General features: G+C 38.4%; 1 protein-coding gene across 6 annotated transcripts in view; it reads right to left on the reverse strand.

The window, feature by feature from the left end:
- Positions 1-4,883: 4,883 nt before the first annotated feature.
- The window catches only part of SYT14 (synaptotagmin 14), an 87,831-nt gene continuing 77,504 nt past the window's right edge, over positions 4,884-15,210 (reverse strand). For all 6 annotated transcript variants that reach the window (XM_040058946.2, XM_040058945.2, XM_040058944.2 and 3 more), the window contains one exon: positions 4,884-14,428. In XM_040058946.2, the coding sequence (XP_039914880.1) occupies positions 14,115-14,428 (314 nt within the window). In that variant the 3' untranslated portion in view covers positions 4,884-14,114. The remainder of the gene's footprint in view (positions 14,429-15,210) is intronic.

Consider the following 15,210-nt stretch of genomic DNA (forward strand, 5'->3'; position numbering starts at 1 on the left):
ATACACTCACCTGAGCCAGGACTATATACCATAATTAGTACTTGTAAATGTTTCAAAATGACATTATTAATTAATTAATTAATGTGAAAAGCACAACTCCACACTGTATCAAGAAAACAAACCAGAAAAGATCACATGCAATAAACTCGCTGAGAAATCCACTGGCGAATAGAGTTAGTGGATGCAAGTGAAGACTGAAAATCTAACGGCAGGATCACCAGGATGTCTTAACATCGTTTCAGATCCACCCCAGCATAAACAGCAACATTCCCAGTTTTGCTACAAGGCAGAAAGTTCTTTGATGGGGATGCTTAATTTGGTTCGTCCAGAATGAACAGTTGAAGTACATTCTGTATTTCTGGCTCTTGATGCAGCCCATCACTCACACCCTGAGTGTCTGCCTACTGAGAAAGCTTTCAGTGAAATGTTCTGCATAATTAGAGAGGGTGGGATATGCACTCAGAGAACAATTCCTTGAAGTATTTCTGGCAATGAAAGGTTTGCCTAAGGGTGGATCACCCCATTCCATGGAAAACCAAGAAAGGAGCAGAGCAGCAAATCTGTGAGATGTGCAGTGGTTTGGGTACCAGCATCCTTGGATCTTTACAGTTGTCTGGAAACACCTGCTTCTGATTTACCTTCAGTAATTGCTCTCTCTCAGCTTCCTAGTGGTGCTGATGCTCCCATGTGGTCACACACAAGGACCCTTCCTCCCAAAAGGCTCCCAGGTGGTGCCTAGAGAGGCTGCCTGGAGCAGAGGCTAGACAGTGTTTAAGGAATAAAGTAGGTATTTCTCAAAAGGCCTTCAGAGGATTCTCTTGGGCAGTACAAGAGCCCGGCCGAGGCTGCACCCAAGATGGAACCAAGACGGATGACGGGTCACACATTTTCACACTTGTGTAAGTCTTGGTCCATTTACACATTGGGGTTAACTGTCCAATTATAGCTTCAGGTTATGAAGTCCCATCCTTCCAGAGTGCTCTCCTCAATTCACTGTTGTTTATACTATTTTGGGCCTGAAGTTGCAGTGGTGTCCTTGGCTCTCAGGCTGGAAAAGGGTTGCTTTGTCCAACTAAACTGTGAAGAGAACTTGCTAACACTTTATATGGAGTTCAGAGTCACACATTAAGGGAGTACAGAATCTGGAAAACATGAATGCTAAAACTTAAGGCATCACCAGGGTCCAAGCACCAGCAGCAGCAATCTGTCTACTGCTCTTGTGTCAGATGGCAAGGGCAAACTATGACCTTGAAGGGGGTCCTGCTGTGGGACAAGTATTCTGGGGGTGGAAGATAAGAGAAAAAAAAAAAAAAAAAAAAAGAGGGAATGTTGCTGGAGGTTCAGGAGAACCCCGAAAATAACATCAACTGTATTAAAAGGACAGAATTTTAAAATGTGGCATTGATGTATATTTTCTAATTGATTTTTTTAAGGGATGAATTATTATACTGGAAACAAGTAGCAGTTTCTGTCCCATCAAGATGACTCTCTGGTCTTCCAAAATTATTTAGATCCTTTTCTGCCTGCACCAATGGATTTAACTTTTTAACAACTTTTACAAGATTTTTTTCAAAATAAGATGAGAAGTGTTTGGTTATATTCCAACAGGCAATAGTCAGCAGTGTAAAATGCCTCCATGCTCAGAACAGCTTCCTCAGGTAGTGATTTCCATGTCGTATTTAGCTGAGATAAGCACGGATCGCCGGGGAAGGACAGCTCAGCTCCAGCTGTGCACTTCCACCCCCCTCCCTGTGCTGGCACTCATTTAGGTTCCAATTCAGTCACATTGGGGAACTGATCTCACTGAAAACTAAAAAAAGGCTTTTTAGGTTTTATCCTGATCCCTCAGTGGCTCTTGCTGAGAGTAAGCGTAACCGAAAGACTGCACAACTAAGGTATTCAGCAAACGAATTTGGCATGTTTAAGCATAAGCAGAAAAGCGTTCTTCTGAAAATAATACCTGTAATTTCTATATATTAACGCTTTACAAAGTACTTCATACTGTATTTCAAAGATGTGCATCAGTTTCACTGATTAATTTAACGGCATGACAGGTCATTTACTGCCTGGATATATCAATTACATGGAAGAAAACAGGAATTTTAGCAATGAGAATAAGAGTGCTGTGGGTGACAGTACTTTGTATTCGCTGGCAAGACCCATGTGAAGAAGTTCAGTTAAAAACCCAGACGAGGAGACCCAGAACGACTCCATCAGGAGCCTCTGCCTGGCTGCACGGTGACAGATGGCGAAGGCTGAATGGTTAATGTCATTTCTCAGCCTACTGGCCTGGCTTGTGCTCCCAAGTGTTTTATACGGTCTCAGGAAACTGTAGCAAGCATGTGTGATGATCTGCCACTGAGGCTTACTAAGATCTAGCTACATATTCATGACCTTTAGCCTAGCTGACTGATTTGGAGCTTTATCAAACAGCTGATTACGTGGCTTTTCCTTTTCCTGCCTATATTTTTTTTTTTTAAATATAAATATAAATGAATTCTGCAATCTGTATCTCCCTGATTTCCTAAGAATGCCAGACATTCATTCCCAGTGAAGGCATTAATTAGCAAAGGCTTGTGTGACTGACGTTTTAGTCTATTGGTACTGTAGGTCTCTGCAGATGAAAATGCTGTGGTACCGTGAGAAATGTGTGCTTAACTCTAACAGCAAATGGAGTACAACTCTGGTCTCCTTCGGCATGTTTAAGCCCGTTCCTTTTCTGAACTGTTGAACCACTGCAACAAGAACTGATATCACAGGATATAACTTTAGATTTGATTACTATTATCTCTTATACCCACATTCATTACATTTGTAAAGCTCGGTTGGCCTGGTATTCTGAATTTCTGTTTGCAGTTAACCTTAACCAGGACTTTCTCAGAGAGATGGAAGATGAAGTTTTCTTACTTCACACTAGCAAAATTAAAAGAAGAATATAAAATAAAAGCAGCTTTTTTTTTTTTTTTTTTTTTTTTGCATAATGCAATGAAACAATATGAAAAGCGATGAGGGGAAATTTCATTCTGCCTCTAAAATATACATATTAGTTCAACATGATCTTATACAATTTGACAAGAGGATTTTCATTATTAATAAGATGAAATGTAAGGCTTTTAATTAAGCGGAAAACAAACCAGTATAAACTACACTCAGAGCACACAAATCTGTTAGGTTTTAAATTTAATAATAAATCATTTATCTAAAGCCCAGCTGATTTGTTGCATGATGTTACTTGATGAAGGTTTATTTAATTTCTGCAATTTTTCTTCCTTTTATCCTTACTATTCTTAGGCCAAAACAACAGTAAGTTTGGGTTTTGAATCCCTGTGCTGAAATGCAGCTACCCAATATGATTATCAGGTAACAAAATGCCTTAGAAAGAGTCTCATTCATTTGGGAGGGTTAATTTACAAGTAAAACGAAATGTCGAATATGAATAAACACTAAATTAGAACTGCACTGTTGGACTACTAAAACAAAAATACTAGAGAAAAACAATTACAAATTTCATCTGGAAAAGTGCTAAATAGCCCTTGCCCACAGGAACCTTCAGAACCAAGTAAGTAGTGACTTCCAAAGGATTTTAAATACTATCTAACGTGGGATTTGCCACATGAAGACAATTACTCAGAGAAAACCTTTGACAGGTAAAGTAGTATATGCCTAAAAGTGATGTAACTTGTCTCTACACGTCTGAAGCAATTGGTGTTTCATAACAAGCTAATTACCAACTATGACTATTACACATAATTCTGCTCAGTTACTTGTATGAAACATGGGTGACTGCAAGGTACCACACATGCAGCTGAAGCTGCGTAGTAACTCTTTTTTTCTGTGATCTTTCAGTAGAAAATGGCTGCTCATAATTGGTGACTATCAGTCAACAGATTGTATTTCACTTATTCTGCCATGTTTTCATAGCTTCACAAATCCTTATTTTAAAGTGAATATTTTTCATATTATCACCTGTTAACAGGTCTTATATGATCTAGTGGAAGGTACTCCTCGGTTGGCATTTTTTTCTGACAGACAAGGATACCAAAGGTCTTGTGACATCTTCTAGAGAATATGGTCACAAGGGCACCGTTCAAAGTTTCTCAAACACCAAATACGCAGCCGTCTGCATATGGAATGCCGCGTCATTTTTAGCTGTACAGCCTTTGGAAAATGTAGCCTTAACAGCTACGAGTACCATTTTATCTTATTTGCAGGAGTTCTAGGTTCTTATTTGCATGGATGGTGATGGTCCAGAGAGTCAGGATCATATGGCAAAGAAATGCACCCTCTCTCCATTTTCATCTGGTAAAAGTCACTAGGCTATGCTTCTTTCATCTGCAGAAATGGGAAAAACAATAAAAGCTTTTTATACTAAATGTTCCCATGTATAGGATAGGAAAAAATGCTTTAATTGTTCTAAAAATTATTTTTTCACGCATGCCAGTAGGTATTAAATACATATCTTACATACATATATTCAGACACCTCCTAAAGCTGAGCTGCCATGAAAGCCCAGAAAGCTTTTTTTTCTAATAGGTATCACAAAAATCATCAGAGTACAGAAGAATAGCACAGAAGATCTAAGCTGGGTCACAGTAAAGTTATCATTGTTACTTGTGGCAAGTGCTCTTTCATGTTTAAAACAAACCTCAATTATTTCATCCTACTTATTCTTTAGAAAGCAGAAGCTAAGCATAAATACGTTAGATGAGATCTTTTCTGAGAAATGCACATGGGACAAAGAAGCAAAGAACCACAGATGACCCCAGAAGGAAACTGTATAGAGTCAAACAGAATGATCACCTGAGTGTGTCTTTATTTGCCAGGATACACATCATAGTTGTTAGAACATTGTCACACTGATTAATTTAGAGTTCTCTAAGCAGAAGGTTCATGACATCAACAAAGACTGTGGGAAACAGAAAGGGAAGCAGGGAAACTTAGGAAATTTGTAAACAGAGACAAAATGAGAGTAAGGGCTAGGATTACCTTGCCAAAATTAAAACATATTTTTTCTTCAACACAGACAGCAGTCCCAATGGTTGACCAAGCGTTACTATCTTCTGAACAGTGAAGTCTGGTTTTGTTTACAAGGTAATGAATTCCAAAGGAAAGTGACAACAACAGGTTTTAAAAGTGATTTTTCCTTTTTTTTTTTTAATACTTTCCAGCAATTAAATTCACATGCAAAAAGCTGATTTCACATACAGAAAATACTTTGAAATATCCAAAGTCCTCAAACTGACAAAAATACATTTCACAGAGTAAACAAAATACAAATCCACAGCTGCAAAGTTTCAGATATGGAAAATTACTATTTTAATGTTGTGACAGATATAAGGTTCGAAAATATACTACAGCATGTTTCAATCAAACTGACATGGTATTTGAGTTACCTGTGCTGTACAGGTAAATATACCTAAAACCAGCTGGTGGCATTCTGGCTCTCCCCAGAACAGGAATGGGATGTGTATGCTGAAAGGCCAGGGGTTTTCACAGAAAGAGAACTGACAACATCAAGCTCATCTTGCACACTGGAAACCCTCAGGATTAATATACAGTAGCACGAAAATGATAAAAGTAGTTTTTTGCTAGGTAATAAGAAAGAAAACAAAACAAGTATCTGACAACACACAACTGAAGACACTGTAGGTACAATGTGACACGTAATTATAAATCCCTCTGGGGATTCAGAGTCTGACACACCATGTGCAGATCTGCACATTCATCGCCAGAGCTCCTGCTTTCACCTGATGTGGACTGAAATGCCATGAAATGTATGTCTTCATCTGGGTTATAATGACGGTTTCAAACAAAGTTCTCAGGCTTTAATAAGCTGCATAAACAGCTGCAAACAGTCATTTGCTCTAATTATGTTACTGTCAAAATGTAAAAAAAAAAAAAAAAAAAAAAAAAAAATTAATGGGAATTTTAATTACTGCTTATTCAATTAAAAAAAAAAAAAGGAAGGAAAAAGAATAGCAGCTCAAGGAATACTGAAAATCTGTGTGAATTCACTCACAGGTATAAGTTAAGGGCACCAAGGTTCTGTACAGAAGTGAAAATATGAAAACAAAAACAAATTCATGAGAGGAAATGAGCACTGATTCTTCACCTCTAAAACATTTAGCAAAAATGCCTCTTTTTTCTTAGTGCATATAATTAGGAGCATGGTTGATAACAGAGCTGCAATGTACTCATTTTCTACAGTCTTTTACTGACATATAAAAATAATTCTATGACTTCTGAGACAAACAGGACTTGCAAATATAACCTATTCCCATTAAAACTGTGCTTGGTGTCTTAGATGTTTAAGGCTATACATGCATTGAAATTTAAGGAATTTCAGGTTGAAACAGTAGTTGAAAACTGTGTTATATTACAGAAGTTGTACAATGAAGGGACACTGGTAGGAAACATACATATGATGCAGCATCAGTCTGTTCCTGGTGAGACCAGCATACACCAGATAATTATTGTACAACATCAGGACTTCGGACACAGGAAAGCCAAAATCTGTTCTCAAAGTAGCACACTTCAGATATAGGTATAACATGGTAAACCAAGCTAATCTGACAGCACTTACTGACTGATATTTCTGTTTGTGATAGGATTTTCAGTAAAATGCACCAAGAAACACAACCCAAACACTTTGCTACTGATACAACAATGCACATCCAGTCAGAAAAGAGGTATTTGGAATTCTCAGCTGGGAGTCGTATTTACAGAAGCCTATTTAATATTTGTTAACAGAGATCCATCGTATCACTTTTGTCTTTAAGTAATTGCAAGTCCAAACATTATTTTTCCAAATAATTGGAAACAGGCTTGGTTCTTTGGTTAACACCATGTGACTCACATCAGACACAGGAATCAATTAAGAACAAACAGCCATACGGGGAAGTTTTTCAGATGGGGGGTGGGGTGGGGGCAAGGAAGGAAAGGGGAAAACTTCAAATCCAAAGAAATGCATCGTGTTAAATTGAGCTGCCCTTTCAAACCTCCTGCACTAGGAATAATCAGTTTAAGACATCTCTTCAGTTGCAGTGACATTGTTTACACACCATAACTTCAGTTTCTCTACATATTAAGTTTTATACAAAAGAAGGAAGGCACCGAGTGCATCGGTGGCGTACAGGCAGTACAAAAGTATGCAAGAAAATGCTACATACTGTATATTTCATACCTTTTAGAAATGTGGTGAATGTGTGCTATCTCTATGCAGTATAATGCTTCACAAATCCAACTCCTTATACCCCAATGAAAGAATGAATTAAAATGTGAAACACATTTTAATAATCTTGCTGGTAACAGCGCAATTCAATATCTGTATTCAGTAGGATCAGTTATTAGCTTATAGTCACCAGAAAAAACAAGTTCAAAATCACTGAAGATCAAGGGAACTATAATCTAAAACTATACTTTGGGACACAGCCAGCAGCCTTTACTCATGACAGATGTCCCACTAAGAATGGAGAGGAGGCTCAGTTTTACCACTGTTATTCATGTTAATAGTGCCTTTCTCTGAGACATCCCCAGGAATAGATGGAAGTGCTTACAGGGAAAGGTCCTACACAGCATGAAAGACATCTGGTTAAACCAGGACCTGAGTAAAAGGCAGAAGGTTCAGGCCCTTAGTCATTATATTAGCACTTTTGATTGCGTTAACAGTGATATAGCTTGCTCATAGAGCATTTAATTTTACATTGTTAAATCATCTTATATAAAAATAGGTAAGAAAGCTCTGTAAGAAAGTATATATACTATATAAGGAGAAATCTCTCCTTAAAAAAAGCAAATAAAGGGAAAAATTGAATAAAAGGTTTCACTAATTACACTTTGTCATGAAAATCACATTAAAAACATTTATCGTAAACAAAACAGTACTGAGCACTAATGAACCTTGTGGTTTACTGGAAAGGACAGCAAACTAGCTGTATAGTAAAAAAAGATCATTGCTCTACCTCCTTTTTTTGTAAATATTCCCTAATACATTCAACTGCTTAGAAATTTTCTTAATATGTCATAATAAGCCATTTGCAAAATTGACAATCAAAACTGGTTCAAAGCCCTGCTCCTTGCTTCTACTATGGCCTAGAGATTACATCTCAAAGCTATGGTAATTCTTCTAGTCAATTCTGCAAATTCATCCAAATTCACACACTGGAAATGAACCAAAAGTTAAAAAGCAATCCACTTTAGACCCTCAGCATGCAGTCAGTGTCCATGGGATTTGCAAAACACAGAAAAAAATTATATTGATACAATGGGCAAGACTCTCGTTCTCAGATAAAAGAGAGAAAAGGATGACATTAATTACATCCCTGAATGTCCATGAGGTATTCCTTTAGTGGTATGGTATTACTGCTTCTGCTCTCCTGAGTAGGGCCTTTATGCCAGCTCAACCAGTAAATGTTTCCAAGGAAATGAATTAATCCTTCCTGCTATAACACAGCTTTGCCCTTTTTCTGGGCAGAGCTGTCTCCTGATCTTCATTCCTAGAAGGAGCAGTACCACCCACTTTCCTGACTCCTGGCACACTCCTCTGCATAAGGACCATGTTTCTATATCGATCCAGCATAAGCCTGAACAGAAAAACCTGATCCAGCATGTACCAGGCCCATTACTTCGGTCACACCACTTTCCAGCACTAATAATTGTGCCATATTCAGGTAGACATGATATAAGCAGATACTGGTGCATAAGATTTCTGCATAGCCTGCAGAAAGGAAGAAACCCTGCTTGAATATAAGGAGGGGCAGTGATAAGTTCTTAAGGCTAAACTAATCCATGTCACTGTAGGCCAGTTGGCACTTGCCCTACTCACCCAAGGAAATAAAAAACCATCTACCCGCTGTAAAATGCACTGGTTTAGAAGCCACACGATGTCCACAGAGACCAGCACTGTTCTGAATGCATAAACTCCACAACTCACACGTCACGCTTGGTCTGAGCAGGGCCCTCCGAGGGCCACAAGGTTCCAAGAGAGGAATACGAGTCACTGTTGCTGCTACTGTAAGAAGCCATCTCTTATTTTAATGCTCTTGCTCTCAGATGACATCTCTTCAATGGGTGTTGGTGATTCACTGACAAGGAAATGCTCCGGTGACTTTTCTCTCAAGAACTACCATCAAAACAAAGTAGCCTGAAATCCAGCTGTGATGTACTACAAAAACTAGCAGTTGAGTTAGAGACCAAAAAACCAGAACACCCTTGATGGTCCCTTCTAACAATAAACATTGCTGAATGTTCCAGTTAAAACGATCAAGATGTTTAGGGACTGCTTTAACATTTTTAATAATAAGTCTTAAAAATATTTCAAAAGCTGAGGAAAGGAAGAAAAAAAAGTAAGCGATAATGATTAAATAACAAGTTTGTGACAGTATCTGGATGTTTGGTTTTTTTGCCTCCGTTGATAATTGAAACCATATTTGACTATTGCAGGTGCCAGGCTGTACCACCCCTCCAACCTGCCAATGTTACTGCTCCTCACACCTTCAGGGTGAGGTCTGCTCTCCTCCTGAAGCCCGTGGCCTCCTCTCACTAACATTAATGGCAGGCAGGAATGCACATCAGTGGGGAAATGGAAAGGATGTTTAACTGTTATTGAGAATTCCTCTTCAGAAGGAAGACAGTCTGCCTTACAAACAATTGACAAGCCAGGATTTTAAAGACTGCTATAAAGAGGACAGCTTTTTTTCCTCCAGAAAATTGTCATAACTAGAGGCCTCAACACAACTCTGAGTTCAATGAAAGGGCATTCTGTTGTTAATTCAGGCTGAAACAGGCCAAAAGGCCTCCTCTCAAACCTCATTCCCTGATCTTACCCCAGACTTTTTGTCAGAATTGGGATGTGTAAGAGTGATCTGTACTCAATTCCTACATGAAAACGTCTCCCTCAAAGAAGTTTTCTTCTTCTCGTTCGCTATATTAAAGCTGACGGTTTGCATTTCAGAAATCTTTGGGAGTTGGAGAGGTCACGGAAACTTTGCACCCATACCTTAAAGTACAGAGTGTCCCTGACCTCTAAGGTCCAGTGACTCCCACAGGCAGCTTTTCAGGGCCATGGGGAGTTTGCAGGAGGGAGCCATTGGGAGAATAGAGAATAAATCAAGAACACAAACACAAATTTTAGACAACAAAAGAATTGCTCCAAAGGTGTGAAAATGGGAAGGTACTGATGCTGACACTGCATCTGCCATCGAAAGCCATTACAAAAATTTTCAGGTAGAAGTATTTCCAACAGTAAGTGCCATAAAATCTTGTTTTCAGCTCAGGTATTTTCTAAATCGGTAACAATGTTTAGCTCCCACAAAAGCACATACGTTCATTCGAAGGGCTCCCCAAATTTCCAAATCTAATTATTAATTAGTTCAGTGAACTTTCATTTCATTTAGAAATTGTGTCACATTCTCCCACAGCAGAGCTTACACCTTGCCTTGCTTCTGCCTTTGCAGTCAGACCTCAGAGTGTAGCTACAACGTGGACGTCTCCCATCCTGAGCAAGAGGCAGCAGCACGGGGAGCAAGCTTTGCATCTTTCCAGTGCGCCCCCATTCCCTGTGCCCTGGCTGAATGGGAGCAGCAGGAGGGCTCTGCTGCCTTCCTGCCTCCACGGATGTGGGAGACAGCCGTGTCCTGCAGGCGCTGCAGGACCCCTCCTCCTTTGGCGCAGTGATTTCATGCTTGGCTGTCCTGCCCTTCCCAACCTTGCCCTTAACAGAAAGGAACTGACCAACTTTTTCACATTTATAATGCTTTAGGACGACCTATGTGGAATGTTCTAAGTGCTAAACCACACAGATCATATACAGAAAGGAGGCAATACTTCCAAGAACAGAATCTGTAGAAACGTCACTGTTCTACAATTATTTAAGGCTACACTGACAGGAAACAGATTCAATTCAAGATCTGCAATTTCTTCATCGTTTGCTGGCACACAAAAAAGTAATTGATACATTTTTTCAAGTACTTACTGTACTTTTGAACAAAGGCAAACAATAAAAACCTATGAAAAAACCACAGCAAACTATGGGGAAAATACAAGTGCCTCTAATTTGCTACTGTACTTTGTTCTTCAGCAATTCTGTTCCATGCCTAAGACTTAACTCAATGCACAAAACCACATTGTGTGTACAAGCCCTTATGTAGGGTTTAAGAAACCCACAACAGCTGAAGGTAGATTTCAAATACAAAGGTGTAGGTTTGCATAAGCAATGAAAAACAAAATTACAAACAAATCAAATAATAAGAATAGGTTCTAGGAAGAAAAACCAACATGACAGCTATTGGTACTACAATTAATTCACAAAAATCCCAAGGTGAATCCAATTATTGGTGTGACTGGTTTTGCACAGCAAATCTATATTCTACTGCATCAAAATTAAACATTCATTTCCATTCTTTATACATTCAGTTCCTAGCCTTTGTACAGTATAAATCCAAGTAAACCAATCCCTCTTATGTGAAGCACAGACTGGTCCCAGATACTTTAGGAAAAGTCCTAGAGAGAGATTCCTCTTCCCAAATGAGCCCAACACAGAGTACCATAAATCTCTCTTGTGTCTAAATTAAGATTTCAGTGCCTTAGAAATCTAAATGCTGAAATGCAAAGCTGAAGTAATGCAACCTACAAAGAGAAACCCAAATCATGACACAGTTTAGTTTAGTTTAGTTCTGTAGGAGGTTATTTGCTGCACCTTCCAAACTGACTTCTTCATTTGTTCAGTGATGACGTTAAGTATGTTCTCCACTGGAATTACCTGACCCAGTTCTTGCTGTTCAATATTGTACATTATTTTAAATAGCAAAAGAGACAACCATCACAAGACGATTTTCAGTTTCAGGAAAGAGCATCTAAATATCCACAAACAGAATAGATAAAACCATTTCCACACCCAATGAAAAACTGCTTTACAACAGCTTTGACATCATTGCTTCTATTACATTGAAAGCTGAGAAGATTTTGAAAATCTGAGCATTTTCCTTATGCATATAAAATTAATGTTGATTTTGTATTAAGTTCTACACTCAACATTACATTTCTCAAACTAGACTAACAAAAATGACTGAGAGACACAACCTGCATTGTATTACTGCAAGACCATTCCTGTTCAAAGAAAGTTTTTGCATTATTTGTATTTAGTAAATAAAGCTTCTGTAAATGAAGCAGCAGCACAACATCAGGAGGAAAAAAAAACAACCCAAAGTCCTGTAATAATGTCTAAATCTTTAAATCAGCAACAACTGAAAGCCTGGCTCTGCAAATAAATCCCTCAAAAGACACCAAATAAACCAAGATGTGGAATTACAAAATCCTTTAAAAAGGACTTAATGGAATTGTTAAATAGTGTGAGAATTGGAGAACCATGTGAAATATCTTTATTACAGCATGCGCACCATCACCAGCCTCGCTGTACTTGACTGTGTGTATACCTCAAAGCCAGGATTGTCAAAGGCATTATAAAGGAATTCAAGAGGAACACATCCGTCCTAATGAGAACACTTTAGACTAACACAAATTGACTCAGCAAAATCCCACACTTTACTCTTCTACCCACCAAGTGCTACAACAGTCAGTGAGGTTTCTTACTAGTAGGACATCACCATAATTTATAAGAAAAAAGAAATTGCTTGCTTTCTTTACAGGAACAATTAAAAAATAAACAAAACTTGCAATTACAGACAAAAAAGAGTATTTAAATTGGGAAGCTTTTTAAAAATATGTTTACTCAGTAACACATAATTTTAGTGATATGAATTAGATTCAGCAGTCACTAAATCAGTGTGAGTCCAGCTAAAGGCTTTGGGACAAATTGAAACCTCAGAAGCACTGATATTTCCCCAGTTTTGGTGGATGCCACGAGTGTTTCTCTGATGATACTGCAGCTTCTCAACTGCATCATTAGAAAGCCATGTTTCTCAACCTGAACAAAAGCAAAGCAAACTTCTGTTTTGTGTGTGAATATTCATTCAATTGCTGGCAAATCACTAGAAAAATAACTTACTGATGTTCTCTTCTTCAAGAAGAAAGGTAAAAACTTCTGGTCTGCTCTCTACTTCCAACAAACAGCATATGGTAATTCCTAAAACAGCTCACAAAAGACCCCAATGGACACCTGTTTCAAGCAAAGCCATAGTATTTTGCATTCATTCAGACTAGTCCAACTGCTGCCACTTCCTTCACAGTCTTTCAAACTAACTTCCGACTGCTGACATTTTAAAGAAACCTGTATCAATTTGGTTAATGAAAATATATTTTAGTAAAGTCATACTCTACAAGCTTCCTACATTGGAATACATGAATACAGGAAGTGCTTTCAACAGAAAGTTACATAATTTTACAGTACAACCTGTCTAAGGAGTTTTGGAAGGGACCAAACTAATGATCTGGTCTCTTTGGATTAGGCAGAAGTACAGGCAAGAGGGAAACCCCCAATTTTTGCCATATATAGAGCTCGTTCCTGTCACAGATTGAAGAAACATTAGTTTGATGTCAAAGTTCACCTGATGCCCAAATGCTAGTATTTTTCAAACCAACTGCATATCAAAAAATGAGAACTTACTTTACTAAGCTCCTGGAAAGAAACTCAGTGCAAAGCAACAGTATATTTCTATTTGCTATATTATTAAGTGTTCTTTCACCAGTGGTTTTTCTTTTTTTTTGCTTTTGCTTTACAGACCATTAACTTTTTCTCAAAGTGCAAACTATTGACCTTTAATCTGAATGCAGGCAGGTCAGAAGCTACAGTATTAAAGCAATAAAAAAGGTACACAAGGAGGAGCTTACATTAATTTGGAGAACCTCGCACAAAATGTTTCTGAATTGAAAACCACGAAACAAACCGAAACAAATACAGCATCAGGTGGATGGGGAAGGGCCCGCTATCCTATCTGTGCACAGCAATGCTTCACTGACACCAAGGAAGTTCGTGACACCCAGTGAAGGTTCCATATTAAATCCCACCATTTTGCAGGTTGTGCATCCTTTATGATGGAATGTTGACCGCAATTTCCGTTTTTTACTCCCACAACAAATCTGCTGATTGCGACCAGCGATGATCATCTTCCCGGGAGAACAAGCTCCCTTAGAACCACGGCTGCACTTTCTACCATCCGTTACGATTCCAGTAAAGTGTGCCATCTACAGACTTGCTGTCCTTTAGATTCCTTCATTTCAGTCCAGTGATTGAGTTCGTCTTCTCCTGAGCTGTTGAGACCTAAGGAAATCCAGCCTATCATCTCTTTCCGCTTCATGCTGCGCTTATTATACACGGACAGTATGAGCGTCACGTCCGAGAGCTGGAACAGAGCCACCTGGAAAACGAAGGTTTCCTTGTACACGGGGTTCGGCTGCCCCCGGCGGATTGAAGTTTTGCATTTGGACATCTCCTGCCCCATCGAGTTCAGCAGTGTTAGCTTCACATATGTATCTACAAAAGAAGTCACATTGCGGAATGTCAGGTATCTTGGAAAGGAAGATTTGGAGAATGAGGTATTTACAAAGAACAAGGATATGGTGTATACCAGGATGGCTGAACACAGCTTAGTTTAGACACATGGAGAGATGACACGTGAACAAAATATTACAAACACGCTACCAAATGAACTAGCTCCAGTACCACGTAGGTGGGTTAAGTTAAAGGTATACCTCATAATCCTCTTCCCATTGACCCCCTTGTTTAGTCTGGAAAAACTTCAATTGCATTAACACTTAGCAAGCTCCAACTAGCCACAACACTGTAAAGCATACCACTGAAATTTCAAATAATATGGATAAATGAAGTGGAATAAAGGCAATTAATGAAGATATTAAAAAAAAAAAAAAGAAAAAAAAAGATGTCAATATGCAGCAATGATATTGAAACAGCCAGGATAAAATGCTTAAGAATAATCTCTGCATGGATGTGGTTCTCATTTTGGGCTTTTCAGTTTTATTTATTTTGAAAACCAAAATGTTGCAAAGTGCATTCAAAGATGACAGTTTACACAATAAAAAACCCCCTATTATTTCCTAGATTCATGAAGGAATACATTTAGTTCATGCTTAAAGAAAAGCAACTTTTTGCATAATTCAAGATGATTGTTCAAAGAGCAGCTTGCATGCTGCTTTTAAGCATACACTTAAGAAGCTGATGCAAGTAATGTAGTTAGCACACATTATGTGTTAGCATTTGGGCATAAACCCTTATTTTTAAATGTCTTTTTCCATTGG

The sequence above is a fragment of the Hirundo rustica genome, chromosome 3 (assembly GCF_015227805.2).
Source record: "Hirundo rustica isolate bHirRus1 chromosome 3, bHirRus1.pri.v3, whole genome shotgun sequence".
NCBI lineage: Eukaryota > Metazoa > Chordata > Aves > Passeriformes > Hirundinidae > Hirundo > Hirundo rustica.